General features: G+C 44.7%; 1 protein-coding gene across 1 annotated transcript in view; it reads right to left on the reverse strand.

The window, feature by feature from the left end:
* Positions 1-5984: 5984 nt before the first annotated feature.
* The window catches only part of LOC308150179 (chaperone Ric-8A), a gene marked incomplete at its 3' end in the record, with an annotated part of 27534 nt that continues 6345 nt past the window's right edge, over positions 5985-27173 (reverse strand). The window contains exons 4-14 of the mRNA XM_080523038.1: positions 25147-25164; positions 24115-24213; positions 23062-23639; positions 20912-21047; positions 18026-18214; positions 17164-17258; positions 11299-11449; positions 10051-10146; positions 8713-8857; positions 6268-6544; positions 5985-6135 (exon numbers count right to left, since the gene is read on the reverse strand). Of these exons, the coding sequence (XP_080379164.1) occupies positions 5985-6135; positions 6268-6544; positions 8713-8857; positions 10051-10146; positions 11299-11449; positions 17164-17258; positions 18026-18214; positions 20912-21047; positions 23062-23639; positions 24115-24213; positions 25147-25164 (1935 nt within the window). The remainder of the gene's footprint in view (positions 6136-6267; positions 6545-8712; positions 8858-10050; positions 10147-11298; positions 11450-17163; positions 17259-18025; positions 18215-20911; positions 21048-23061; positions 23640-24114; positions 24214-25146; positions 25165-27173) is intronic.

Here is a 27173-nt window from a genome sequence, read left to right on the forward strand (position 1 = left end):
GTTTCCATTTTTGGAGTTGTGTGGTCGGCGATTGGGTGCGTTTTTCGATAACGATGACGCGGACACCCACACATGTATTGTGGTTTACTTAATACTGTTCAGCACTTGAGGTTCCATTCAAGGCATGACTTGTGCTATATAGGCTAGATAAAATTATTAGGTGCTTAACATCCATAGGTTGTATAAATAAAGTTTGATTGGTTGATTTATGTGTATGCGACCCAAGCATTCAGCACGAGTCTTGTGCTATGAATAGCCTATAAACCAGTGCTGTGATATTATTTATCGTCTTAGAAACATCTTAGCAAGAGGCACTTCAACAAATATCATAACCTTTATTATGCAGCAGCTCTTTTTATACGTGGCCAGCCGGAGATCGAACCCAAAACGCTGATTTTGCGATCATTGGACACCGGATCACCTGAACCACAGCCGCGCCCTTTGTACCGTAGTCTGAGATAATCGTTTCACATACATTATATACAATTATAACATAAATATAAGAAAGGCCCATGGGCTCCTAATGGATAGATGACAATTTTGCGAAATGATGGTGCTCAGTTGTGCTGTGTACTTTAGTCACTCATAGGTGAGCTTTATGCAACAGGAACATTTTAGAGTCTATAGCAAGACTGACTTAAAATGTCATCTTTATACAACCGGCCCATGGTGATTGAATATATATATACACCTCGTTCCAAATGATTATGCAAATTGCATTTAAGTGTCATAAACATTTAATTTTTAGTTTTTCAATTAAACTCATGGATGGCTCTTTGGATCATTGAAATCACTCTCAGACACCTGTGATAATTAGTTTGCCAGGTGAGCCCAATCAAAGGAAAACTACTTAAGGAGGACGTTCCACATTATTAAGCAGGCCACAGGTTTCAAGCAATATGGGAAAGAAAAAGGATCTCTAATAATAATAATACATTTTATTTATAGAAGCACTTTACATAAGAAATCTCAGAGTGCTACAATTAAAAACAGGAAGATAACACAATAAACATTTTCTTTTTCTTTTCGTTTAAAAGCATCCACAGACTGTGCCCTTAGGTGGTCAGGGAGAGCATTCCACAGCCTGGGAGCAGCCGAGCAGAAGGCCCGATCTCCCATGGTGCGGAGCTTGGTCCTGGGGGTCTTGAGGAGGTTGGTGGCAGTAGAACGGAGGGTGCGTGAGGAGGTCTGAGGGGTATGGAGGAGTTCCTTGAGGTCGGGGGGGCAGTTCCATGGATGCACTGGTGGGTGAGGAGGGAGACCTTGAATTCGATTCTGAGGGAGACAGGGAGCCAGTGAAGTGATTTGAGGATGGGGGTGATGTGATCATATTATTTGCGCACCCTCATCTATCTGCTGCCGAAAAGCATCAAATAGTGCAATACCTTGGACAAGGTATGAAAACATTAGATATTTCACGAAAACTTAAGCGTGATCATCGTACTGTGAAGAGATTTGTGGCTGAATCAGAGCACAGACAGGTTTGTGCAGATAAAGGCATAAAGAGGAAGGTTTCTGCCAGACAATTTCATCGGATTAGGAGAGCAGCCGCTAAAATGCCATTACAAAGCAGCAAACAGGTATTTGAAGCCGCTGGTGCCTCTGGAGTCCCGCGAACCTCAAGGTGTAGGATCCTCCAAAGGTTTGCAGTTGTGCGTAAACCTACTATTCGGCCACCCCTAACCAATGCTCACAAGCAGAAACGGTTGCAGTGGGCTCAGAAATACATGAAGACTAATTTCCAAACAGTCTTGTTTACTGATGAGTGCCGTGCAACCCTGGATGGTCCAGATGGATGGAGTAGTGGATGGTTGGTGGATGGCCACCATCTATCCCAACAAGGCTGCGACATCAGCAAGGAGGTGGCGGAGTCATGTTTTGGGCCGGAACCATGGGGAGAGAGCTGGTAGGCCCTTTTAAGGTCCCTGAAGGTGTGAAAATGACCTCGGCAAAGTATGTAGAGTTTCTGACTGACCACTTTCTTCCGTGGTACAAAAAGAAGAACCGTGCCTTCCGTAGCAAAATCATCTTCATGCATGACAATGCACCATCTCATGCTGCAAAGAATACCTCTGTGTCATTGGCTGCTATAGGCATAAAAGGAGAGAAACTCATGGTGTGGCCCCCATCTTCCCCTGACCTCAACCCTATTGAGAACCTTTGGAGCATCCTCAAGCAAAATATCGATGAGGGTGGGAGGTAGTTCACATCAAAACAGCAGCTCTGGGAGGCTATTCTGACATCCTGCAAAGAAATTCAAGCAGAAACTCTCCAAAAACTCACAAGTTCAATGGATGCAAGAGTTGTGAAGGTGATATCAAAGAAGGGGTCCTATGTTAACATGTAACTTGGCCTGTTAAGATGTTTTTGTTTGAAATAGCTTTTGATTTCAGTAAATATGACCTCCTAATGCTGCAAATTCACCCAAATTATTTTTTTGTTCTTTACAACCTATAAAATGTTTTGAAACTCTGTTGTGCATAAGCATTTCGAACAGTGCATTTTTTTTAATACTGTTATCATGGGGAGGTTTGTTCAATACAATTTGAATTATACTGACTTGAAAATTATACTGATTGTCATTTGCATCGACTATTTAGGAAAATCTGAGAAAAATATCATTTGCATAATCATTTGGAACGTGGTGTATAGTTGTTAGCATAATACAGTTTTTTACGATTGCTAACTCACCATGTTCAATACTGAAACCACAGTTTCACAACTCTTCATACAGTCAGCAGAGCAGAAACCCATGTGAACAAAACTGTGACTCTTTCTCTGTGATTTGTGCATTGCTTTCATACAGAATGCATTCAATGACTACGTTCTCCAAATGCCATAACACTTCTCTCATTCAAACTCCCCCACTTGCAAAATACTATGTATTTGCAACACATTTTTTCATTGTTAAACCACTGTGTTCAAAACTGTGAAGAACACGTTCAAAACTGAATTATTTGGTGCAATTTTGCAGTAATCATATTCCTATCATATATGACAGAAAGCTCGCAATAAACTGTTTTTTTGCACAGTGTTTGAGTGTGCAGATGCTGTTATTTTGCACTCTATTGATACTCTTCAGTTCCAGCACCTCAGCAAAGTCTCATAAGGGATGAGCGGTGGTATTTTTGCAGTAATCATATTGAAATGTCTAGAAAATATTAGCAGAATATATACAATGAAATGAAATAGACTAGATGCATTGCCAGGGAAGACATTAGATGTGACCAGATGCAGACCAGAGGGTGGACCAAAACCTTCAGGAGTGAGACATTTTTGGTGTGATTGCTATTGTATTGTAGCCCTGGAATTTCTGTTTTTATTTTGTATTTGAACTTTGCATCTTCCACTTTATTTTTCACTTTTCATTTTACACAAGTAAATGTAGTGTACTTTGAAGTAAATGTACCGTAACTTACTTTCTGCAAAGATACTGAAAAAAAAGGATAAGACATAGAATACTGTAAAGGATAGAAGCAAAAGATAGAATAAAGGATACAAGCAAATTGCGGCATTTCTGATTCATTCTTGTTGCCTAATACTTTACAGTTGTACAGTCAACTATTCTGTCTATGATTACTATAAATCAAACCATTTTTATAATGAAATATTCATTCTTGTGAAAATCATTCAAACTATGTAATGCTCCCTGTTGTTAGTGTTTTGTAAGTCAGAATGTTATGAATGACAGTGTATGCTTCTGAGTGAACATTGTTGACAGTGTGTGGTTGAACGAGCTTCTTTTGAGACATGAATGAAGTCATTGGCCAACATGAGTGTTACGAATGCAGACTGTATGAAGAGTTGTGAAACTGTGGTTTCAGTATTGAACATGGTGAGTTAGCAATCGTAAAAAACTGTAATTAGCATGTAGTTTTTGGTTCCTTGATCCCTATATACTGTTGCAATGCTACATGGAGTATAACTTGGTCGTTGTTATTTTGAAGATATATACTTACTTATACTGATTCACCAGAAGTAGGCAGGCTGAGTTCCACTATTGGAGCTCACAGAATACAGATCCACCCGTCTTCCACACTGGCCATTAGTACGCCTTGGCACGCTCTGGCAAACGCTGCTGTCCAAAAGCGGCTATTGAGGTGTCTAGTTTCAGTGTCACATGGACATTGGAGTACATTGAAAGCCTTTGAAATCACTATAGGAATGGTTTATCTGACCTTGTTAGGAGTTTAAGAGGAGCCTGCTACCCCTATTTGAATGTAGATCACCATAGGAATAGTTGATTTGAATATTATATACAATCTAGTAATGCTAACTGAAATCTATTCAGACCTGATTGTCTGTACGTTGCAGCTCAATGAGACCCATACTTGAGAGGGGAGCTAAAAAGGTGGTGTTACTGTAGGAGATTTCAGTCGTAGGAACAGATCAAAGAGAGAGAGGGTGAAAGACTGAGCAAAAGAGAGAAAATCTGAAAAAAGATCTGTCTCTGAAGTATCTAATGATCCAATCAGTTTTAGCCATGTTAATCATTTTCTTCAACATGAAAATGCTGACAAATCAAAACATATTCTCAGTGATGTCCCAGAAGACTATCAGAATTGTTTTTATTTTCATAAAGTCAGATTTGCTAAGATCCAAACCAGATATAATAGCAGGAATGATGTACTTCTATTTCAACATGGGAAATATTATGCCAAACAAATATGTATGTACATATACAGTGTGCTGTGAAAGTAATGGGACAATGACAGCATTTTTATTTTATTTTGGCTCTACACTTTGGATTTAAAATCAAACAATTACTAGGAGGTTAAAGTAGATACTTTAAGACTCAGCTTTTATTTGATGGTATTTGTTATATTGGTTTCACCATTCAGTAATTACAATGCATATTCCCCCAGTTTCATAGTACCCAAGTGATGGGACAGATTTATTAATGTCCAAATTCAACACTCATGTTTAGTATTTGGTTGACAATCCTTTGCATGCAATAACTGCCTGAAATCTGGGTGGGTGGGGTGCAAAAGATGTCTCTGTCCTCCCAAGCCCCATCCCCTTTACCACTCTTCAAGTTAATTGCAATGCACCCTTGAACATTAGTGGGGGTTGTTCATGCTCAAGGGTAGAACCAGAACTGAAAAGAGGATAATGGCGGCAACAGTGTGGTTGCCATGGTGAGAAACACATTTTAGAATCTTTTTTTTTTTTCTTCTTTTTTTTTTCTTGCTGCTTTGTTGTTTTGTTCAAGTAGAGTCTACCTTGCTGAAAGCAGATCTGAACGGGGCAGGTTGGGGGTGCTACGGTACACATTTTGTGTTACCCTGATGCACCAAAGTAAATGTCTTTTAAATCAAGGGTTGAAAGGTGCTAGATATACTGTGCATAAAAAAGTGTACATACCAATATGTGCACAAATACCATCAAATAAAAACTGAGCATCTCTATTTTAACCTTGTAGTAATTGTAATTAATTGTAATTAATTTCAGACATTTGGAGTGTAGAGCCAAAAGAAGGAAATGCTTCACTGCCCCATGACTTTTTTTTCTCGAACAATTGCATATTACTCAATTCAACTTCATCAATCCATGAATTTGATTGAAATTCCAATTCCAAGCGTTTAAGAAGTGCCATTTATTCTTATTTATACTATTTATTTATTCATGCATTTTCAACAAGGCTTTTTAATTAAAAATGTATTTAACAGTCATTTCAATTTACTTAATTTAAATGGAATGGACAGCACCCTGTTCCCCTTTCTATGCTGTTACACCTCCTCTACACTTTCTGTAATATTTGTAAAGCGTCCATGGGTTCCTTGAAAGGCGCTATATAAAACCAAGATATTATTATTATTATTATTATTATTATTATTATTATTTCTATCTCTCTCTCCCTTTGTCTCTGCTCATGTTCCCTTTCTCGTCCTTCTATCCCCTCTGTCTCTACGTCTTCTTTCACCCACCCCGCTCATCTCCGTCCTCTGTCGTCCTCATCCCTCCATTCCTCTACCTCCTTCTGCCTACTGGTCCACCTGATCCATCTCTTCATCGCTCTCTTCCTCTGACTCGTCCTCCTCCACCTGCTCTTCCAGAGTGCACCCCCTCATCTGACCACACAGGGGGATCAGTTTCCCATCTGCGGTCACTCCCATGGGCTGGATGACCTTCGACCTGAGATAAAGACAAACGGGCAGGTTGGCTTTAAACCCACATACTCAACCTGTCTTCACCAAGCATTTCACATATGTGTGATGGCAAGCCCCCCCCCCCTTCCCCCCCCCCCCCCCACACACACACACACACCGTGAGAGCCTGTTAAGCATGGCTATGAGCCGCCGTGCCTCCACCTCCTTCTCCGCCTCTGTCATGCCCTCCATAGGGTCTGGCTGCTCCTCCTCCACTCGTCCCGTCACCAGGTTAATCCGTGCCTTGGCCTCTCTGTACTCCTCCGTGTCCGAGTCCGAGTCGCTGGAGTACTGGGCGTGTGCTTGTGCTGCCGCCCGACCGCCACCCAGCAGGCCGCGAGCAGCCAGCAAACCTGCTGCGTTCCCGTAACCCGTGTACTTCACGAAGCGACTCACTACGAGGAGAAGCAAGCAATAGTTACCTCAGGACTGCATAGGAACCAACTATAGTTATCTCAGGACTGCATAACAACCAACTATAGTTACCTCAGGACTGTATAGGAACCAACTATAGTTACCTCAGGACTGCATAACAACCAACTATAGTTACCTCAGGACTGTATAGGAACCAACTATAGTTACCTCAGGACTGTATAGGAACCAACTATAGTTACCTCAGGACTACATAGGAATCAACTATAGTTACCTCAGGACTGCATAACAACCAACTATAGTTACCTCAGGACTACATAGGAATCAACTATAGTTACCTCAGGAATACATAGGAACCAACTATAGTTACCTCAGGACTGCATAAGAACCAACTATAGTTACCTCAGGACTGTATAAGAACCAACTATAGTTACCTCAGGACTACATAAGAACCAACTATAGTTACCTCAGGACTGCATAAGAACCAACTATAGTTACCTCAGGACTGCATAAGAACCAACTATAGTTACCTCAGGACTGCATAAGAACCAACTATAGTTACCTCAGGACTGCATAGGAACCTCAGTGAGGTACTGTATGTGATATGTTGAATGTAGATCATGTCAAATTATATTTATCAATACAAGTAATTCTACCAGAAAGAGGAGAGAATCATACAAGGGTAACATTGTGTTTGAACACTTGAACAGTCCCATGCAGTGACACAATAAGGACACAGCCACAGATGACTCACATTACATTCATTTCTCATCGTGAACTCAAACCATGCTCCAATCACAGAGCACAAATCCTCAACACCATGATACAACATTCGGTAACATAGAAGTCAGGCCCTTTGTTGTGAGTTTTACATGAATAATGTAAAAAAATAAGAATACATTATAGATATTATAGTCATGGCTTGTGTTAGCTTATGATAACTGACAACACTGTTGTTATGTCTAATAACTGCTAGCCCACAAGCTTGTCAAAAGGCCTAGATAACATACTTGAACTCTCTGTCATACGACCTACTTAACAATACAATACAACTATTCATTGCTCAACGCGAATGATCTCTTACAGTAAATGTCATATTTAAAAGTAGTAGTTTCAGTAGCGAGTAGTGTGAGTCCTGGTGAATGTGGTCCCAGGTTGGACGTGAGGAGCAGATGAGTGTGACAGGAGTGTGAGTGAGTACTGTTGTCTTTGTGACAGGAGTGTGAGTGAGTACCGCTGTCTTTGTGACAGGAGTGTGAGTGAGTACTGTTGTCTTTGTGACAGGAGTGTGAGTGAGTACCGCTGTCTTTGTGACAGGAGTGTGAGTGAGTACCGTTGTCTTTGTGACAGGAGTGTGAGTGAGTACCGTTGTCTTTGTGACAGGAGTGTGAGTGAGTACAGTTGTCTTTGTGACAGGAGTGTGAGTGAGTACTGTTGTCTTTGTGACAGGAGTGTGAGTGAGTACCGTTGTCTTTGTGACAGGAGTGTGAGTGAGTACTGTTGTCTTTGTGACAGCAGTGTGAGTGAGTACTGTTGTCTTTGTGACAGGAGTGTGAGTGAGTACCGCTGTCTTTGTGACAGGAGTGTGAGTGAGTACAGTTGTCTTTGTGACAGGAGTGTGAGTGAGTACTGTTGTCTTTGTGACAGGAGTGTGAGTGAGTACCGTTGTCTTTGTGACAGGAGTGTGAGTGAGTACAGTTGTCTTTGTGACAGCAGTGTGAGTGAGTACCGCTGTCTTTGTGACAGGAGTGTGAGTGAGTACTGTTGTCTTTGTGACAGGAGTGTGAGTGAGTACAGTTGTCTTTGTGACAGGAGTGTGAGTGAGTAACGTTGTCTTTGTGACAGGATTGTGAGTGAGTACCGTTGTCTTTGTGACAGGAGTGTGAGTGAGTACTGTTGTCTTTGTGACAGGAGTGTGAGTGAGTACTGTTGTCTTTGTGACAGGAGTGTGAGTGAGTACCGTTGTCTTTGTGACAGGAGTGTGAGTGAGTACTGTTGTCTTTGTGACAGGAGTGTGAGTGAGTACCGCTGTCTTTGTGACAGGAGTGTGAGTGAGTACCGTTGTCTTTGTGACAGGAGTGTGAGTGAGTACTGTTGTCTTTGTGACAGGAGTGTGAGTGAGTACCGTTGTCTTTGTGACAGGAGTGTGAGTGAGTACTGTTGTCTTTGTGACAGGAGTTTTAGTAAGTACCGTTCTCTTTGCAGAGCACGAAGAGCAGCTCTGCAGCGCAGTGTTTGATGTCCGTGTCCACGTGGGTCATGAGTCTGACCAGACGGCCCCTCACTGTCGCCACCTGCTCCGGTCGGAGGGCCACGTCCCTCAGGGGGGGCAGGATCTGGTGGGGGGGACGGGACGGACGGACATATTTGAACCACAGAGTCACTCACAGCCAAGAGGCTAAACAATAACTGACTAGGTTTCCGTGCACAATATTAAAGTGGCCTTTCGGTGGGAGCTGTTTACATGTCCTAACAGATAAACGGAATAAATCCATTTCTGACTGGCGCAGTGGGCCCTTCCATTCGGAAATACATTTCATTCGAATGGGCACTCTATTCTGATTGAAGCCTTTACATGAGGGTGTGTTAATCAGTTCATTCATTTACAGTGTCAGTTGTTTGATTTCAAATCCAAACCTTTGGAGTATAGAGCCAAAAGAGGAAAAAATGCTTCACTGTCCCATTGCTTACACAGGGCAGTGTATTTGGACTATAAACTGAATATAAGGTTGCATCTGCAGTCACTGTTAAGAATCGAATGCCTGTATGAATAGATCATTCATAAAGCATCTGGTGAGAAATATACACTCCAGGCACCATCGAGTCAAAGGATCCAACACAGACTAGTACAGTAAAGTACATAACAAAAACATCATACATTCACAATAATATCAATTTAAACCAATACAGCAATCCAACCTGATGCAAGTCCTCTTCTAAACCATCTCAGTTACACATACTTGTTACCCTAAAGTAAGATTTGATGTTAACATACAGTATATAAACGACATAATATTATATAAACTACATCCACGGTGAGATGGGGATCTTGACTTTATCTCAGGTTTATTTCAGGTAAAATGATTTCATAATCTAGCTTTGAAAGAAAATAATGCGAATCGTGTAGGTAGAAAAAGAGTGAAGATGTTGAAAGAGAGAAGAAGTGATAGAAAAGAAGAGAGCGCACACCGCAGAAAATGTAAGCGAGGTGCTGGCATCGGAAACAAAATCCAATTATATGAAGTAGAAGCCGCACACTCAAGTTCCAGATGTAACAAAATGTGGTTTAAAAAAACGTTGTCCTATTAAACCACATTTTGTTGCAACTGGCTGCTACTTCTTTTTTTTTATTTTTTATTTTTTTTCTCCAGATTTTATCCCTTTTTCACCCAATTTGGTATCCAATTGAACCCAACCTAGCATCCAATTATCCCCTGCCTATTGCGTAGGATCCGCAGCAGGTCAAATGTATTGATTGTAAGTCGCTCTGGAATAAGGCGTCTGCTAAATGCCAAAAATGTAAATGTACCTGTTGTTTCAGGTAGTGGCGGGTCTCCCGATGTACTTGGCAGCTCTCAATCAGCAGGTTCAGCACAGGGGTCAGTTTGCCCTTCAGGTTGAGACCCTTCATAACAACACGTCAACATGTCACTGTATGATGGATGCTTCACAATATTAGGATTTTGTTATGACATAAAGTTCAAATAAAGTGTTACGATTACAGTTCATAAGAGCACATGTGAGTGCAAATCTGTGTTCTTCAACGTATTATCCCTAACCCTACGGACAAACAAATAGAACAAATCAATGTTTGGTTATGATAACTATTAGAAGATGCTTATTACACATAATATAAACAATATTTTTATGGCAGTTCTTATTCATTCTAACATATGTAACTTAACCATGAATATCTGCAAACATCTCTCTCATCCAACCCCCTAAAAGCAGTATGTTAGTCTGAAGTGTCTTCCTCTATGCTTCCTTACCTCCATTCACTCTGATATGAAGTCAACCTGAAGGCAAATACTTGTGCTGTCGTTATTCACACAAGTCCAGCCCCCCCCCGACCCACCAAGTCCACCCCCCCCCCCCGACCCACCAAGTCCACCCGACCCACCAAATCCACCCCCCCCCCGACCCACCAAATCCACCCCCCCCCGACCCACCAAGTCCACCCCTCTCCTCCCCCCCGACCCACCAAGTCCACCCCTCTCCTCCCCCCCGACCCACCAAGTCCACCCCTCTCCTCCCCCCCCGACCCACCAAGTCCACCCCTCTCCTCCCCCCCCCGACCCACCAAGTCCACCCCTCTCCTCCCCCCCCTGACCCACCAAGTCCACCCCTCTCCTCCCCCCCCGACCCACCAAGTCCACCCCTCTCCTCCCCCCCGACCCACCAAGTCCACCCCTCTCCTCCCCCCCTGACCCACCAAGTCCACCCCTCTCCTCCCCCCCCGACCCACCAAGTCCACCCCTCTCCTCCCCCCCTGACCCACCAAGTCCACCCCTCTCCTCCCCCCCCCCGACCCACCAAGTCCACCCCTCTCCTCCCCCCCCTGACCCACCAAGTCCACCCCTCTCCTCCCCCCCCCCGACCCACCAAGTCCACCCCTCTCCTCCCCCCCCCCGACCCACCAAGTCCACCCCTCTCCTCCCCCCCCTGACCCACCAAGTCCACCCCTCTCCCCCCCACACCCTGACCCACCAAGTCCACCCCTCTCCTCCCCCCCCTGACCCACCAAGTCCACCCCTCTCCCCCCCACACCCTGACCCACCAAGTCCAGCCTTCTCATCAGAAAGAGCAGGAGAGTGTGGACGCAGTCCATGTTGACTCCCTCCCACTCCATGGAGCCCTCCACCAAGCGCGCCGACAGCAGGACGTCCAGACATTTCAGGGGCAGGGCGGAGAGCACGTTCACCGTGTGCCTGTAAGGTAGAGTGTGAGGTAGAGTGTGAGGTAGAGTGTGAGGTAGAGTGTGAGGTACAGTGTGAGGTACCGTGTGAGGTAGAGTGTGAGGTAGAGTGTGAGGTACCGTGTGAGGTAGAGTGTGAGGTAGAGTGTGAGGTAGAGTGTGAGGTACCGTGTGAGGTAGAGTGTAAGGTAGAGTGTGAGGTAGAGTGTGAGGTAGAGTGTGAGGTACCGTGTGAGGTAGAGTGTGAGGTAGAGTGTGAGGTAGAGTGTGAGGTAGAGTGTGAGGTACCGTGTGAGGTAGAGTGTAAGGTAGAGTGTGAGGTACCGTGTGAGGTAAAGTGTGAGGTAGAGTGTGAGGTACCGTGTGAGGTAGAGTGTAAGGTAGAGTGTGAGGTAGAGTGTGAGGTAGAGTGTGAGGTAGAGTGTGAGGTAGAGTGTGAGGTAGAGTGTGAGGTAGAGTGTGAGGTAGAGTGTGAGGTAGAGTGTGAGGTAGAGTGTGAGGTACCGTGTGAGGTAGAGTGTGAGGTAGAGTGTGAGGTAGAGTGTGAGGTAGAGTGTGAGGTACTGTGTGAGGTAGAGTGTGAGGTAGAGTGTGAGGTAGAGTGTGAGGTAGAGTGTGAGGTAGAGTGTGAGGTAGAGTGTGAGGTAGAGTGTGAGGTACCGTGTGAGGTAGAGTGTGAGGTAGAGTGTGAGGTAGAGTGTTTTTTTTTCTTCTCTCGCCTCTACACTCCAAGCGTTTGGATTACAAATCAAACTACATTCATATTGATGGTATTTGTCTCACCATTCAGAAATCACCCTTATTTCAGGGTACCCAAACGTAATAGGACAGATTTTGATGTATCAAATGTCAAATGAAGAACTCATGTTTACTATTTGACAAACTGACCACACCAGACGGCAGGTATATTCTCTGGCGATGTTCTGCCAGACCTGTACTGCAGCCGTCTTCAAAAAAATAACAGTCAAACACAGACAGTAGGCGACTAAAAATGTAGAGTGTAAGGTAGAGTGTGAGGTAGAGTGTGAGGTAGAGTGTGAGGTAGAGTGTGAGGTAGAGTGTGAGGTACCGTGTGAGGTAGAGTGTGAGGTAGAGTGTGAGGTAGAGTGTGAGGTAGAGTGTGAGGTAGAGTGTGAGGTAGAGTGTGAGGTACAGTGTGAGGTACAGTGTGAGGTACCGTGTGAGGTAGAGTGTGAGGTAGAGTGTGAGGTAGAGTGTGAGGTAGAGTGTGAGGTAGAGTGTGAGGTAGAGTGTGAGGTACAGTGTGAGGTACCGTGTGAGGTAGAGTGTGAGGTAGAGTGTGAGGTAGAGTGTGAGGTAGAGTGTGAGGTAGAGTGTGAGGTAGAGTGTGAGGTACAGTGTGAGGTACAGTGTGAGGTAGAGTGTGAGGTAGAGTGTGAGGTAGAGTGTGAGGTACAGTGTGGGGTAGAGTGTGAGGTACAGTGTGAGGTACAGTGTGAGGTAGAGTGTGAGGTAGAGTGTGAGGTAGAGTGTGAGGTAGAGTGTGAGGTACAGTGTGAGGTACCGTGTGAGGTACAGTGTGAGGTAGAGTGTGAGGTAGAGTGTGAGGTAGAGTGTGAGGTAGAGTGTGAGGTAGAGTGTGAGGTAGAGTGTGAGGTAGAGTGTGAGGTAGAGTGTGAGGTAGAGTGTGAGGTAGAGTGTGAGGTACAGTGTGAGGTACCGTGTGAGGTAGAGTGTGAGGTAGAGTGTGAGGTAGAGTGTGAGGTAGAGTGTGAGGTAGAGTGTGAGGTACAGTGTGAGGTACAGTGTGAGGTACCGTGTGAGGTAGAGTGTGAGGTAGAGTGTGAGGTAGAGTGTGAGGTAGAGTGTGAGGTAGAGTGTGAGGTAGAGTGTGAGGTAGAGTGTGAGGTAGAGTGTGAGGTAGAGTGTGAGGTAGAGTGTGAGGTAGAGTGTAAGGTAGAGTGTGAGGTAGAGTGTGAGGTAGAGTGTGAGGTAGAGTGTGAGGTAGAGTGTGAGGTAGAGTGTGAGGTAGAGTGTGAGGTACCGTGTGAGGTAAAGTGTGAGGTAGAGTGTGAGGTAGAGTGTGAGGTAGAGTGTGAGGTAGAGTGTGAGGTAGAGTGTAAGGTAGAGTGTGAGGTAGAGTGTGAGGTACAGTGTGAGGTAGAGTGTAAGGTAGAGTGTGAGGTACAGTGTGAGGTAGAGTGAAGCGCCCTGCGTGAGCAACAGGAAAGTGAAGCGTTTTTTTTCTTCTCTCGCCTCTACACTCCAAGCGTTTGGATTACAAATCAAACTACATTCATATTGATGGTATTTGTCTCACCATTCAGAAATCACCCTTATTTCAGGGTACCCAAACGTAATAGGACAGATTCTGATGTATCAAATGTCAAATGAAGAACTCATGTTTACTATTTGACAAACTGACCACACCAGACGGCAGGTATATTCTCTGGCGATGTTCTGCCAGACCTGTACTGCAGCCGTCTTCAAAAAAATAACAGTCAAACACAGACAGTAGGCGACTAAAAATGACTTGGAGGATACGGGTGCAGCAGAGGTTGGCATTATGAATGCCAAATAAGCTACAATTCGCTCACTTGATTTCAAATCCAAACTTTTGTGAGTGTAGAGCGAAAAAAGAGGGAAAAAACTGTTCACTGCTCCATTACGTACACCAGGGGTATTCAATTACAAATTCGGTTGGGCCAGATTTGAAAACCAATAAATGTTGCTGGGCCAGACATTCTCAGCGGCCAGTAGCCTAAGCACCAGGTAATGACACATTTCAAACCAACACAAATGAATGTAGGCCTAATGAAATACAAGCTGTTTATTTATAGTTTTCCTTTTAAATTAGGTAACATCTGACACAGGCACGTCAAAAAGACTTGACTGAACACAATAAAAGAGCTGTAATTGAACAGAACCTAATAGCAATACTTTTTTCACTTTTTAGGTAAAACAACAAAATGTTGGTCTCAACTGACCCGTGCACATCTCAAAGTGCATAACAAAGTGTACAGTAGTATACCAATAAAAAAAATGTCCTTTTGTAAAATAAAAATGTTGGTCATAGCTGACCCAGGCACAAAGTGCTTTTAACTGAATGAAAATACACCTTGAGTGCACAATTAAACAAGTTACAGTTACAGTTAAACAATACAATTGAATCTAATCTAATCTAATCTTACCCTGCTGACTTTCTTAGTGTGAGAAGTGACATGTGGGGTAGTGGTGGTCTAGTGGATAGTGAGTTGGACTTGTGATCGGAAGGTTGGACTTGTGATCGGAAGGTTGTGAGTTCAAATCCCGCCTGAAACCACACCACTACTAGTGTGCCCTTGAGTAAGGCACTTAGCCCTCAGTTACTCCAGGGGGAATGTCCCTGTAATTCGTAATTGTAAATCGCTTTGGATTAAAAGCGTCTGCTAAATGGCTAAATTAAAATTAATTAAAATGGCTCATAAGATGTCAATGCAATCCGAAGTCATTGGTGAAGAGTACTGTTAGTCAGGGAACAACGAGCGCTGCTTTTTATTGTGTTCATGTGTGAAAAGCTTGATTCACAGGTGTATGTTGATCCAAACATACTGAGCACATGGATTGCTACTTTCTTAACGTTAGGGAACTGGTGCACTACAAAACTTCGCAGGTCCATTAGTGCGAAGCTCCTGTGCCATGGTTACGGATGACTGCATGTCAACAAGTTTGAGTATGGAAGACACCACTCCCTTTCCTCTGGTGGATAAGTCCCCTTCTATTGCAGCAGTGAACGGGTCTCTGGCAAAGCCCATCACCTCTGCGGGCAGAGCAAGTCCATCCAGTCGACCAGCAAAGTTCTCTTTCAACCTCGCAATGAAAACAGTCATCACATCTGTGATTTGTGCCGGGGATGAGACGCATTTGCGGAGCGTCGGAAAATGCAGCATTCTGCTGGTGCAGAAGTCGGCCGCGAAAATGTCCAGTTTGACTTGGAACACGCGCGTCTGTTCCACAAGATCAATCACAGTTTTGTCTCTGCCTTGTAGCCCCACATTTAGGTCATTCATGAATATGTCGCTCAGAAAGCAGACATCAGCCATGAAGTTGTCGTCCAGTATGCGATTCAAGTGTGTTTCTGCCTTCGTTTGCTTGCTGCTGCGGAGGAAAGTTGTAATCTCCTCTCTGAAATCACAGAAACGCTCCAGTGCCTTGCCTTTGGACAGCCACCTGACGTCGTTATGCAAAAGCAGCTCGTGGTGCTCAGCAGACATTTCTGACAGCAGCTTGCGGAATAAGCGATGTTAGAGGCTCGAAGTGGAGCGAATAAAATTAATTGTAGCCATTATCCATTGTTGTTTTAAGCTCCCCGCTTAGTTTGTTTAGAGTGTTATATTCACGTTCTGTAGGCTACTATTGTAGACATTTCTGCATGAATTTCTGAACACTCGCGAAATACGTTTTTCTCTGCTTTTATGGCTGGGCCAATCGGGGGTCGCGTCTGGGCCGCATGCGGCCCCCGGGCCGCTAATTGAATAGGCCTGACGTACACAGTGTAGGGTACTGTAGGTCAGGGTTCAGGGGCTGGGTGAAAAGGTGTGTACATTATGCTGTGAGAGAGTGTACGTCCTTTACAAACAGGGCACACTTGACTACGAGAGCAACAGACATAAAGTAATGTTCATTAAAGGGAGTGGTCTGGTTGTTAACACTAGAACAGCCATGAGGGGGTCACTCACTCTTTCCTCACAAGGGCCTGTGAGTAAAGAAAATGTTTTAAAAAATGTGTACATTTTCAAAATCACATCAGAATAAGCTAATATAAAGGTATTTGGAAGCAGGCTAATTTACAAGCGGCCAACTAGTGGTCGTTGTGTGTAAATAGCAGTTTGAGCATTGTAAAGAGGCGAGGCGGCTCTTTTTGTAGGTAAAAAAGGCACGGCTGTTCTAGTGTTAAGAAATAGTTTTAACCCCTCTAATATTTCTATTAGAATTGTTTTATATTAATATACACATTTTTACATTAATCTCTAATAGTTTTAACCTCCTGGGTCTCCTATAAAACAATCCTATGGGTCCTCTGTATATGTATGTTATCACCTTATGATATGTATATGTATGTTATCACCTTATGATATGTATATGTATGTTATCACCTTATGATATGTATATGTATGTTATCACCTTATGATATGTATATGTATGTTATCACCTTATGATATGTATATGTATGTTATCACCTTATGATATGTATATGTATGTTATCACCTTATGATATGTATATATGTATGTTATCACCTTATGATATGTATATGTATCTTATATAACCTTATGATATGTTTATGTATGTTATCACCTTATGATATGTATATGTATGTTATCACCTTATGATATGTATATGTATCTTATATAACCTTATGATATGTATATGTATGTTATCACCTTATGATATGTATATGTATGTTATCACCTTATGATATGTATATGTATCTTATATAACCTTATGATATGTATATGTATGTTATAACCTTGGACCAAGGAACCAAGAAATAGCCTTGAACCAAGGGAGGCTGGTGGAGGTCCTTGTAATGCATGGAATGGAATGAGGAATTATATGAAACACATTGATTTGATACCATTCCTCATTCTGTTCCATGCATTACAATGAGCCCCTCCTCCTCCACCAGTCTCCCCTGCCTTGAACCATACAAGCACACAAGAAACGTAGTGATAGTTCAGACGACAATTACAGAGAAACCCACAAAGGGGCAACACAAGTGTTTCTACCCTTGTAGTTCGTCAGTGGCGTCTTCTGATTCGCAGGACTGCAGCAGGCAGTGACGTAGCACTGCAGCCAGGCGGCGATAGAGAGCAGCATTCTCCTGAGGGGGCAAGGAACAGAAATAAGGTCCTGCTGGTTGAGTCCCCTCCACTCTCTCAGTTGATTTGGATGTGACAGACTTGTGTCCATCACCAACGTGCTTACTTGCACCAAGGAGGTCAATTGAGAAGCAAACTTTATGAAGTAAGATATTGAGGCTGTTGGAAACCTGCATCTCTCCCTCTGAGTGTCATCTGAAGCCTGATTGATTGTGTGGTCTTCCCATCACATCGTTATAAAACGATGATCACAAATCTGGCAAGCTCACAGGACATATTCCCATATGTATTCCATAAAATCCTTTATGGACAGTCATAATAACTCCTGTCAGGTACTGACAGCTAAGTTGAATAGACAACATTACACATTTTAGGTGACCGCCGGTTATAATTTCCCATACAAAAAGTCAGCTGTCTTCTGCTGCAACATCTTCTGCTCTTTTAACATTCGTAACGTCATGCTAATAACAGTGTAGGAACCTCATTGTGAAATGTGGCATTTTGGCCTGGGGGGTATTCCATCAACGTCACTAAAGGAAAATCCAGGCTTATTATTTTTTTATACATCTCGTGAGACATATCAAAATAAAACTCAGATTTTTGGATAAATCGCACAAGACTTTGCCAAATCTTTGCCAAATAAGATCAGATTTTTGGATAAATCATGCGAGACTTATCGAAATAAGCTCCGATTTTTCAATAAATCTCGCGAGACTAAGCCTGGATTTTCCTTTAGCGACATTGATGGAACACCCCCCTGCTGTCTCACCTCGTCTGGCTCCTGCCGGTGCAGGCTGTATGTGATGTTGAACATGGTCTTGAGGATCTCGCAGGCCCGCTGTGACACCTCCTTGGAGAGAGGGGGCGCACTGCGGTTAGTCAGTACCTCGTAGACCTCCCCCCACTGCACTGCCAGACACTGCTCCAGAGCGGAGGTCAGCATGGAAACTCCTCGTTCCTGGGAGAGAAAAAAAGTGAAGGAAAGAGAGAAGAAGAAGAGAAGAAGGAGTGCGTGAGAGGACTAATCCACACGCAACACTGCTGGAAGCTAGTGAGACTTACGAGACCTCACTCAAGTTGGCTATCACACTATACATTGTTTTCAACTCCTTCATCTCTCCCTTTCTTTGGTGGAGCACTCTTGGAGCCTCAATTTAAAAAAATTATATTCGCCTTCACTCTAGAGTGCCACAAATCACTGTCCAGACCAAGTGGTGTGAGTTAGCTCTCACATCTGTCTTCAGGCAGTGTGCAGTGCTTTGAGAGGCTGATGGGTTCTCCCTTTCAAACAGGCCTTGATTTGAATGCTTATTGGAGAGAATGTTATGTAGGCATGGTAACATGGACTAAACGTGGACCAATCAGACCAGCATGGTCATCAAGAAGGCGCGCCAGTGCCTGTTCTTCCTTTGGCGGCTGAAGAAATTCAGCCGCACCATTGAGAGCATCCTGTCTGGCTGTGTTACATCCTGTCTGGCTGTGTTACATCCTGTCTGGCTGTGTCACATCCTGTCTGGCTGTGTTACATCCTGTCTGCTGTGTCACATCCTGTCTGGCTGTGTTACATCCTGTCTGCTGTGTCACATCCTGTCTGGCTGTGTTACATCCTGTCTGGCTGTGTCACACCTGTCTGACTGTGTCACGTCCACTGCAGCTGCACCGCCCTCGAACCGCGTGACTCTACATAGGTTGTCGAAGACCGCAAAACCCATCACTGGGGGCTCCCAGCTCCCTGCCCTACAGGACCTCTACACCAGTCGGTGTCTGAGGAAGGCCCGGAAGATCACCAAGGACTTCAGCCACCCCAGCCACGGCCTGTTCTCTCCTCTATCGTCTGGCAGGTGCCTAGACTCCATTACGAACTGTCTTCTAGCAATAAATAAATGGATGAGCAATAACTTCTTGAAGCTAAACGAGGACAAAACTGAAGTCCTACTGATCGGCCCTAAAGCAAAGAGGGATATGCTGCTTAATAATCTAGGGAAACTGACATCATGGATTAAACCTGAGGTTACAAGTCTAGGTGTTATTTTCGACTCAGACCTAAGCTTCAAGTCCCATATTAACAAGGTGACGAAAACATCATTCTTTCACCTTAGAAACATTGCTAAAGTAAGACCACTTATAAACCAAAAAGATGCTGAAAAACGGATTCATGCCTTTGTCTCAAGCCGGCTCGATTACTGTAACGCACTTTTTACTGGCCTTCCTAAAAAAAACGACTGCAAGACTTCAGCTCATTCAAAACTCTGCAGCTCGACTTCTAACTAGAACCAAGAGGAGAGAACACATTACTTCGGTCCTAGCTACTCTGCACTGGCTGCCAGTAACATGTAGGGTTGATTTTAAGGTCCTCCTCCTTATATACAAAGCCCTTAATGGGCGAGGCCCAAAGTACATTGCTAATTCCCTTGCCAATTATGTACCCTCAAGAACACTAAGATCATCTATCGCAGGTTTATTAGAGGTTCCCAGCAACAGTCAGAAGAAGATCGGGAGCGCAGCCTTTGCCAACTATGCCCCAAAGCTTTGGAACACATTACCTTTAGAGATCAGGGAAGCCAGCTCACTGAATATTTTTTAAAAGAAAGCTAAAAACGCACTTCTTCAATATAGCCTTCAACTAGCTCATCTGCACCTGCCCACCGCTCATTTGCCAGCTATTGCACTTTAAATATTTGTTAAAAAAATATTTTATTGTATTTTCTTTACCTTTTCTTTTGACTGTTTTCCCCTGCTTTTATATTCACGTACTAGTGATGGACCTCGACCCGCCGAGGTCTAAGTAGGCTAAAGGAAGGGACAGTATACTAGGTCCTGGATATTAGATTTCAGGGGTAACCAGGCCCGCCGAGATCTGATTAGGCTTAAGGAAGGGACAGTAGGTCCTGGATACTAGATTTCAGGGGTAACCAGGCCCGCCGAGATCCAAGTTAGGCTTAAGGAAGGGACAGTAGGTCCTGGATACTAGATTTCAGGGGTAACCAGGCCCGCCGAGATCCAAGTTAGGCTTAAGGAAGGGACAGTAGGTCCTGGATACTAGATTTCAGGGGTAACCAGGCCCGCCGAGATCCAAGTTAGGCTTAAGGAAGGGACAGTAGGTCCTGGATACTAGATTTCAGGGGTAACCAGGCCCGCCGAGATCCAAGTTAGGCTTAAGGAAGGGACAGTAGGTCCTGGATATTAAGGGGTAACCAGGCCCCAGTTGAAATACCCTGCAACCAAGTGAGAGGGCAGTACATTGCGGGTGGGGTATCGTGTACCACAGGTGCAGGTCCCATACTAACGTGACTACACTCACTGAGGGGACTAAAATAATATATAGTAGTGTATGAATGTATGACATGTATCACATAGTGTGTAAGAAATGTAAATCTTTACCTTTTCTTTTGACTGTTTTCCCCTACTTTTATATTCATTGTTCATTGCTTGTATATGTTTTTATATTCACTTTATGTTCTTATTCCTGTTGTAAAGCACTTTGAGCTGCATTTCTTGTATGAAAGGTGCTATATAAATAAAGCTTTACTTACTTACTTACTTACTTACTTACTTACTTGTACATTTCTCAGTTAACAAGAACAAAATGGACTAAGTAAACAAAGGCGATGATACACGCCTGGCCGTGCGTCGTCAGCTGTGCTTGTGTATTTACCTGCTGCAGTTGCACCCTGAGCTCAGGCCTCAGAGCTGTCAGTAGGAAGAGGAGTCGCAGTTCATAAAACTGACCACTGGGCGGCTCCGCAGCACTGATCCCTTCCTTCATCCTCTCTGATAGACCAGGCAGCAGCCTGAGAGAGAGAGGTGGTGTCATAGAGGGGAAAGAGAAGAATGAAAACAGATACATATAGATAGATAGATGGGAGCAATGTTAGTGAGGAGAACAGAGATGAAGAGAGAGAGTGTGTGTGTGTGTGTGTGTGTGTGTGTGTGTGTGTGTGAGAAATACATATAGAATAAAAAGAGATGAGAGGAGAAAAAGGGATAGACAGAAAGAAAATAGGGTGCAAAAGAAGACACGGGTCAGGATTAGACATGACAAAAGATGCCATACCTTTCTATAATAATAAGGATAAACGTATTTCTACGCTTATTAGTATGTTTATTTGATATAAACTGATCTTGAGCTCCAGGACAAAGAGGATGGTGCAGAGCAAGCGGCCTATTAGCATGTTAGCGTAACGCAGCATTGTGGTATAGAAGGATACCTAATAAATAAATATATATATATATATATATATATATAATATATATATGCCTGAGGTATACCTGCATACCTTATCATTCAATACAAGTTAATGACTAATGAATGATTGTAAGTCGCTTTGAATAAAAGCATCTACTAAATGATGTCAATGTAAAATGTAATACAATGTAATAATAAACATATGGCACTCCCTAAAGTCATGCTATTTTGCCCTTAAAGGCTTTTCGCCCACCCTGCAACTATTGTGAGTCTGACCGCCATAAAACAATACAAGCTTGTTAGCAGTAGCAACAAGGGGTTAAACTCGTTTGCAAACTATGCAGTAAAAATGTGGAACGCCCTTCCTATAATCTTAAAGGAGTGCAAAACACTGCCCACCTTCAAAACCACTCTCAAAAAACATTTACAGGAGGCTGCAGTCCGTAACTGGACCCTCTAAATCAAAAATCAGATTAAAAGACCCGAACTACCCACTGTACATACTTTGTGTTTTGTCCCCCGCCCCCACCTGTGGTGTATGTCCCCACCTGTCCTACCCGCTGTACATACCTGATGTTTTGTTGTATTGTTCTTCCCATGATGGATGTATTTTTATCTTGTAGATAGTAATAGTTATTTGTCTGTATTATCTTGTAGATAGTACTAGTTTGTTTTGTCTGTCTTACATGTAACGATGAATTGAGAATCAAGGACCCCAATTGAAATAAGCCAGTGGCTTTCTTGGGTTTTTATCCTGTTAGTTGACCATGTATGTAATATGTACTTTCATGTACCTACTTCTGCAAATCTTCTAATAAAGTTTTCAATCAAAAAACAAAGCAACCTAGACTATAGCTGTAAATTCGCTGGAGCGCACACTGGGTTCGACGTCATAATGGAACCAAGTAATTTGATTGGACAAGAGGCAGTCACGTGGACGCTCCGGCGCTCTCAGAACTACGTTACGAACGCGGCATATGTTCAACTTGCTTTTCAAAGTGTGAATATTAGTGTTAGTAGTATAATGCTTGTTCAGCTTAGCTAACAGTAGCCAAGCCAGCCAAATACCACCTCTTCTACGGTGGGAGTTACTCGTTGCTTAACCTTGTTGAGACCAGACTTTCCTAGTTTGGGAAACCTGGTTGAATTACTTTGCAGTAGATAAAAAAGGGTGGAAACCTGTGAAATGAGTGATGCCTCGTCAACACGTCAAGACCAATCAACCTTATGCCTTCATCGACTAGACTTTCTATATAGAGCAACACTTCTGGCAAAACAAAAAACATTACGTTTTTCCTTCAGGTTTTCTTCCATTTTGCTCAATGTTGCATTCTTAGCATCGGCAACAACCCTCAACAACATAGTCCTACCTTCTCCGAAACAACAACGGCCATAACAACGCCCATAACAACGCCCATAACAACGCCCGTAACAACCAAGTAACCGAAACGAAATTCTCCAGCCCATAACAACCAAGTAACCGAAATTCTCCAGATCTCTGAAGAAGTCGTGAGAATAATGGAAGGTATAGCTACACAAGACTGGTTGGGCAACGCAAACAGTGCACACACTGTGTGTCCTCTTATATGACCACCACCCACACCTTCACCTTCTCTCACCTTAGCGCGCTGGCCCTCTCCTGCGCCCTCTGGCTGTTGTAGATGACATTACACAGAGCTTTCATGGCCTCCCTCCTCCACACGTCCCTGTCTTCCTCTTCCTCCTCCACCTCCTCCTCCTCCCACACCTCCTTGGTGTCCCTTTTCCCGCGGGCTAGCACTCCGCGCGAGGTTCCCCCCTCGCCTCTCGGGCTCGCCCCTGCCGCCGCGGCGTCGTCGTCGCTGCCCCCCGCGGCCGCTAACGGGCTAGCATCCGCGGCGGCCTGGCTACCGTCCGCTTCCGGGTCGCTCTGTTTACGAGCACCGGCGGTGGCGGTGGTGAAGTGGTCGTCGTGCTGGATCTGGCTGTATGCCTCGGCGTAGTAATCGTCCTCCTCGTCTTCGTCGTCCTCCTCCTCGGGGACGGGCAGGGAGGTGATGCCGCCCAGCCGGGCGAGGGTGAGGAGGGCCGTGTCGGTCACCAGGGGGGCCAGGGCCTGCCGGTCGCGGGAGAGGATGCGCAGTGTGCGCACACACACCCTCAGCACCCCCGGCTGGAGCTGGGTACGGATGAACCACACCAGGGCCGCGGCCAGCCTCTGGATCAGGGAGGGAGAGGGGGGGGGACAGATGTGGGAGGGACGGGAGAGATAGAGGAGGAAGAGGGACGAGAGGAGATGGCAGAAAGATGGATGAACGGGGGGGGAAGGAGATTATGGGGAAAGGGAGAGAGATGGAGAGAGATGAGATGGACGGAGAGAGGAAAGGAGGGAAGAGACAGGGATACAAACAGGCAGCCTACACACAGGGGGCTAGAGAGAATCCCGCTGACCCCCCCCTCCTCCCCCTCCACACACACACACACACACACACACACACTCCTCCCCCATCCTGTATTTTTGGACTAAATTGAGGCAGTCACTTCATCAAAATCTGGCACAGACGCACTCATGCACACACATGCCCACACACACACGCGCACACACACACACACACACACAAACACCCCCCCACACACACGCACACACACACATGCATACCCACCTACACACACACACACACACACCGACTCACCCGTCTGAGTATAAGATCGGGGTCCTCAGCGTCGTCCGACTCTGAGTTGAAATCCGAGTCTGAGTCAGGAACATAGTCCCTCACTTTGTTTACCCTAAACTGATAGAGGAGAGAAGAGGGAGGGAGGGGGAGGGAGGGGGACAGAGACGGGTGTGGAGGATAGATGAAAAGCCACTCACCCCACCTAGAAAAGTACACCCAGTCCCGCCTTAAAGGGAAGGTTCAGCCTACCGTCACGTTCAGGTGAAATATCACCTCACCCTGAGTTGTCCTCATAGGAGACAGTAGTGAGCCATCCCTTTAAGGTAATGGCGATACTCTTTCTTCTACATGTTCATAAGCATGACAGACTCTGCGCTCACAAGGACTGATCTGTCATTTGTGACGCATGATACCTGTTAGCTCGAAGTAACATCTTACTCAGTTTCACGACGGCTCTTGGTGACTTAATTAATCTACGCTAGAAAACGACACTCGTTGGCTCGACAGCGGGCTAGTGAGTTAACTAGTGAGTTAGTGAGTTAACTAGTGAGGTAGTGAGTTAACGAGTGAGTTAGTGAGTTAAATAGTGAGGTAGTGAGTTAACTAGTGAGGTAGTGAGTTAACTAGTGAGGTAGTGAGTTAACGAGTGAGATAGTGAGTTAACTAGTGAGTTAGTGAGTTAACTAGTGAGTTAGTGAGTTAACTAGTGAGGTAGTGAGTTAACTAGTGAGGTAGTGAGTTAACTAGTGAGTTAGTTCAGTGCTAATGAAGTGAAATCTGTAAGGTGAGGGTGAATGGGGTGAATACTCTTGGGTCATACAGATTTGGAAGGCACAGACACGAGCGCACACACACACATACACATACACACACACACACACACACACACACCTCTAATGAAACACTGAGGGTGCGTGATCAAATAGAGATTAGGGTAATGTAGAATAAGGACCTGTCAGCTAATCGCTCATCTCCCCCCCACCCCCCCCCCACCCCTCCCCCTCCTCTCTCTGATGCCATGATGATGATGATTAGTTTTTTTTTTTTTACCTCCTCCAGTTCTTGTTGCTGCAGTCATTTGTTCACACAGCAGGGGAATGAGCCATCACAGGGTCAAATAAAAAGAAAGAAAACAGTGATTTATGACATCAGCCTGAAGACATTATGATAGAGAGAGGAGGGAAATCAGGAGGAGGAGGAGAAGGAGAACAACGTGGGAGGTGGAGAGACAGTGAGTGGGAGGGAAACATAATGGGGGTGGCGAAAGAAGAGAGAGATACTAGATAGAGGAAGTAAGGAATGAAACATCAAAAGAAGGAGGGGAAGGCCAGACGGTAAAATAATACAATAATACAGTTAAGTATTAACTAAAACTATAGTGTCAAGTAATAATACACTATGGTTTTCTTCCCTTTCTTTAGCGCGGCGACTGCTCGTGACTGATGACAGACAATTGACGTACTGTAAGTCACTCTGGATAACATGTAAATGTAAAGAGAGCAGTGACAATAGTAATATAGAGGGAGTTTACGCTCAGCGTGAGTAGAGATGCTACCTGGAATTACAAAGCCACTGCATTGGAAGCAGCTGCAGTGCATTGATACTCGCCATTGATACTCTGCCCATCCCGAAAGTCGAGATAAAATACGAGTTCAAAAAACGTGACGTTTTTGGTGACAAGTGAGAGAAAAGGGCAGCAGAGTAGGGTAGTGAGAATAACAGAGAGTGAGGGAGGGGGGAGGGAGAGAGAGAGAGGGATAAAGATGAGTAAAGAGGGATGAGTCGGCTTTTAGCTAATTACGTGGTTAATCTGAGCCGTTGCTGGCCTGACACAGAGAGGGCAGGAGGGCCAGGGAAACAGAGGGAGAGAGAGGTAGAAAGAGAGAGGGAGTGTGAAACACAGAGAGAGAGGTAGAAAGAGAGAGGGAGTGTGAAACACAGAGAGAGAGAGAGAGGTAGAAAGAGAGAGGGCCAGGGAAACAGAGAGAGAGAGGTAGAAAGAGAGAGGGCCAGGGAAACAGAGGGAGAGAGAGGTAGGAAGAGAGAGAGAGAGAGAGTGTGGAACAGAGGGAGAGGGGAGAGAAAGGTAGAAAGAGAGAGAGAGAGAGAGAGAGAGAGAGAGAGGGCCAGGGAAACAGAGGGAGAGAGAGGTAGGAAGAGAGAGGGCCAGGGAAACAGAGGGAGAGAGAGGTAGAAAGAGAGAGGGCCAGGGAAACAGAGGGAGAGAGAGGTAGAAAGAGAGAGGGCCAGGGAAACAGAGGGAGAGAGAGGTAGAAAGAGAGAGGGCCAGGGAAACAGAGGGAGAGAGAGGTAGAAAGAGAGAGGGCGTGTGAAACAGAGGGAGAGAGAGGTAGGAAGAGAGAGGTAGAAAGAGAGAGGGAGTGTGAAACAGAGAGAGAGAGAGGTAGAAAGAGAGAGGGCCAGGGAAACAGAGGGAGAGAGAGGTAGGAAGAGAGAGAGAGAGAGAGAGAGAGAGAGAGAGAGAGTGTGGAACAGAGGGAGAGGTGAGAGAAAGGTAGAAAGAGAGAGAGAGAGAGAGAGAGAGAGAGAGAGAGAGAGAGAGAGAGAGTGTGGAACAGAGGGAGAGGGGAGAGAGAGGTAGAAAGAGTAAGGGAGTGAGGAACAGAAGAAGAGGGAAGAGAGAGGTAGAAAGAGAGAGGGAGTGTGAAACAGAGGGAGAGAGAGGTAGGAAGAGAGAGGTAGAAAGAGAGAGGGAGTGTGAAGTAGAGGGAGAGAGAGGTAGAAAGAGAGAGGGAGTGTGGAACAGAGGGAGAGAGAGAGAGGTAGAAAGAGAGAGGGAGTGTGAAACAGAGAGAGAGAGAGAGGTAGGAAGAGAGAGGGAGTGTGAAACAGAGGGGGAGAGAGGTAGGAAGAGAGAGGGAGTGTGAAACACAGAGAGAGAGAGGTAGAAAGAGAGAGGGCCAGGGAAACAGAGAGAGAGAGGTAGAAAGAGAGAGGGCCAGGGAAACAGAGGGAGAGAGAGATAGGAAGAGAGAGGGAGTGTGAAACAGAGGGAGAGAGAGGTAGAAAGAGAGAGGGCCAGGGAAACAGAGGGAGAGGGGAGAGAGAGGTAGAAA

Source organism: Nansenia antarctica (assembly GCF_963989245.1).
Source record: "Nansenia antarctica genome assembly, chromosome: 2".
In the NCBI taxonomy this organism is placed as follows: domain Eukaryota; kingdom Metazoa; phylum Chordata; class Actinopteri; order Argentiniformes; family Microstomatidae; genus Nansenia; species Nansenia antarctica.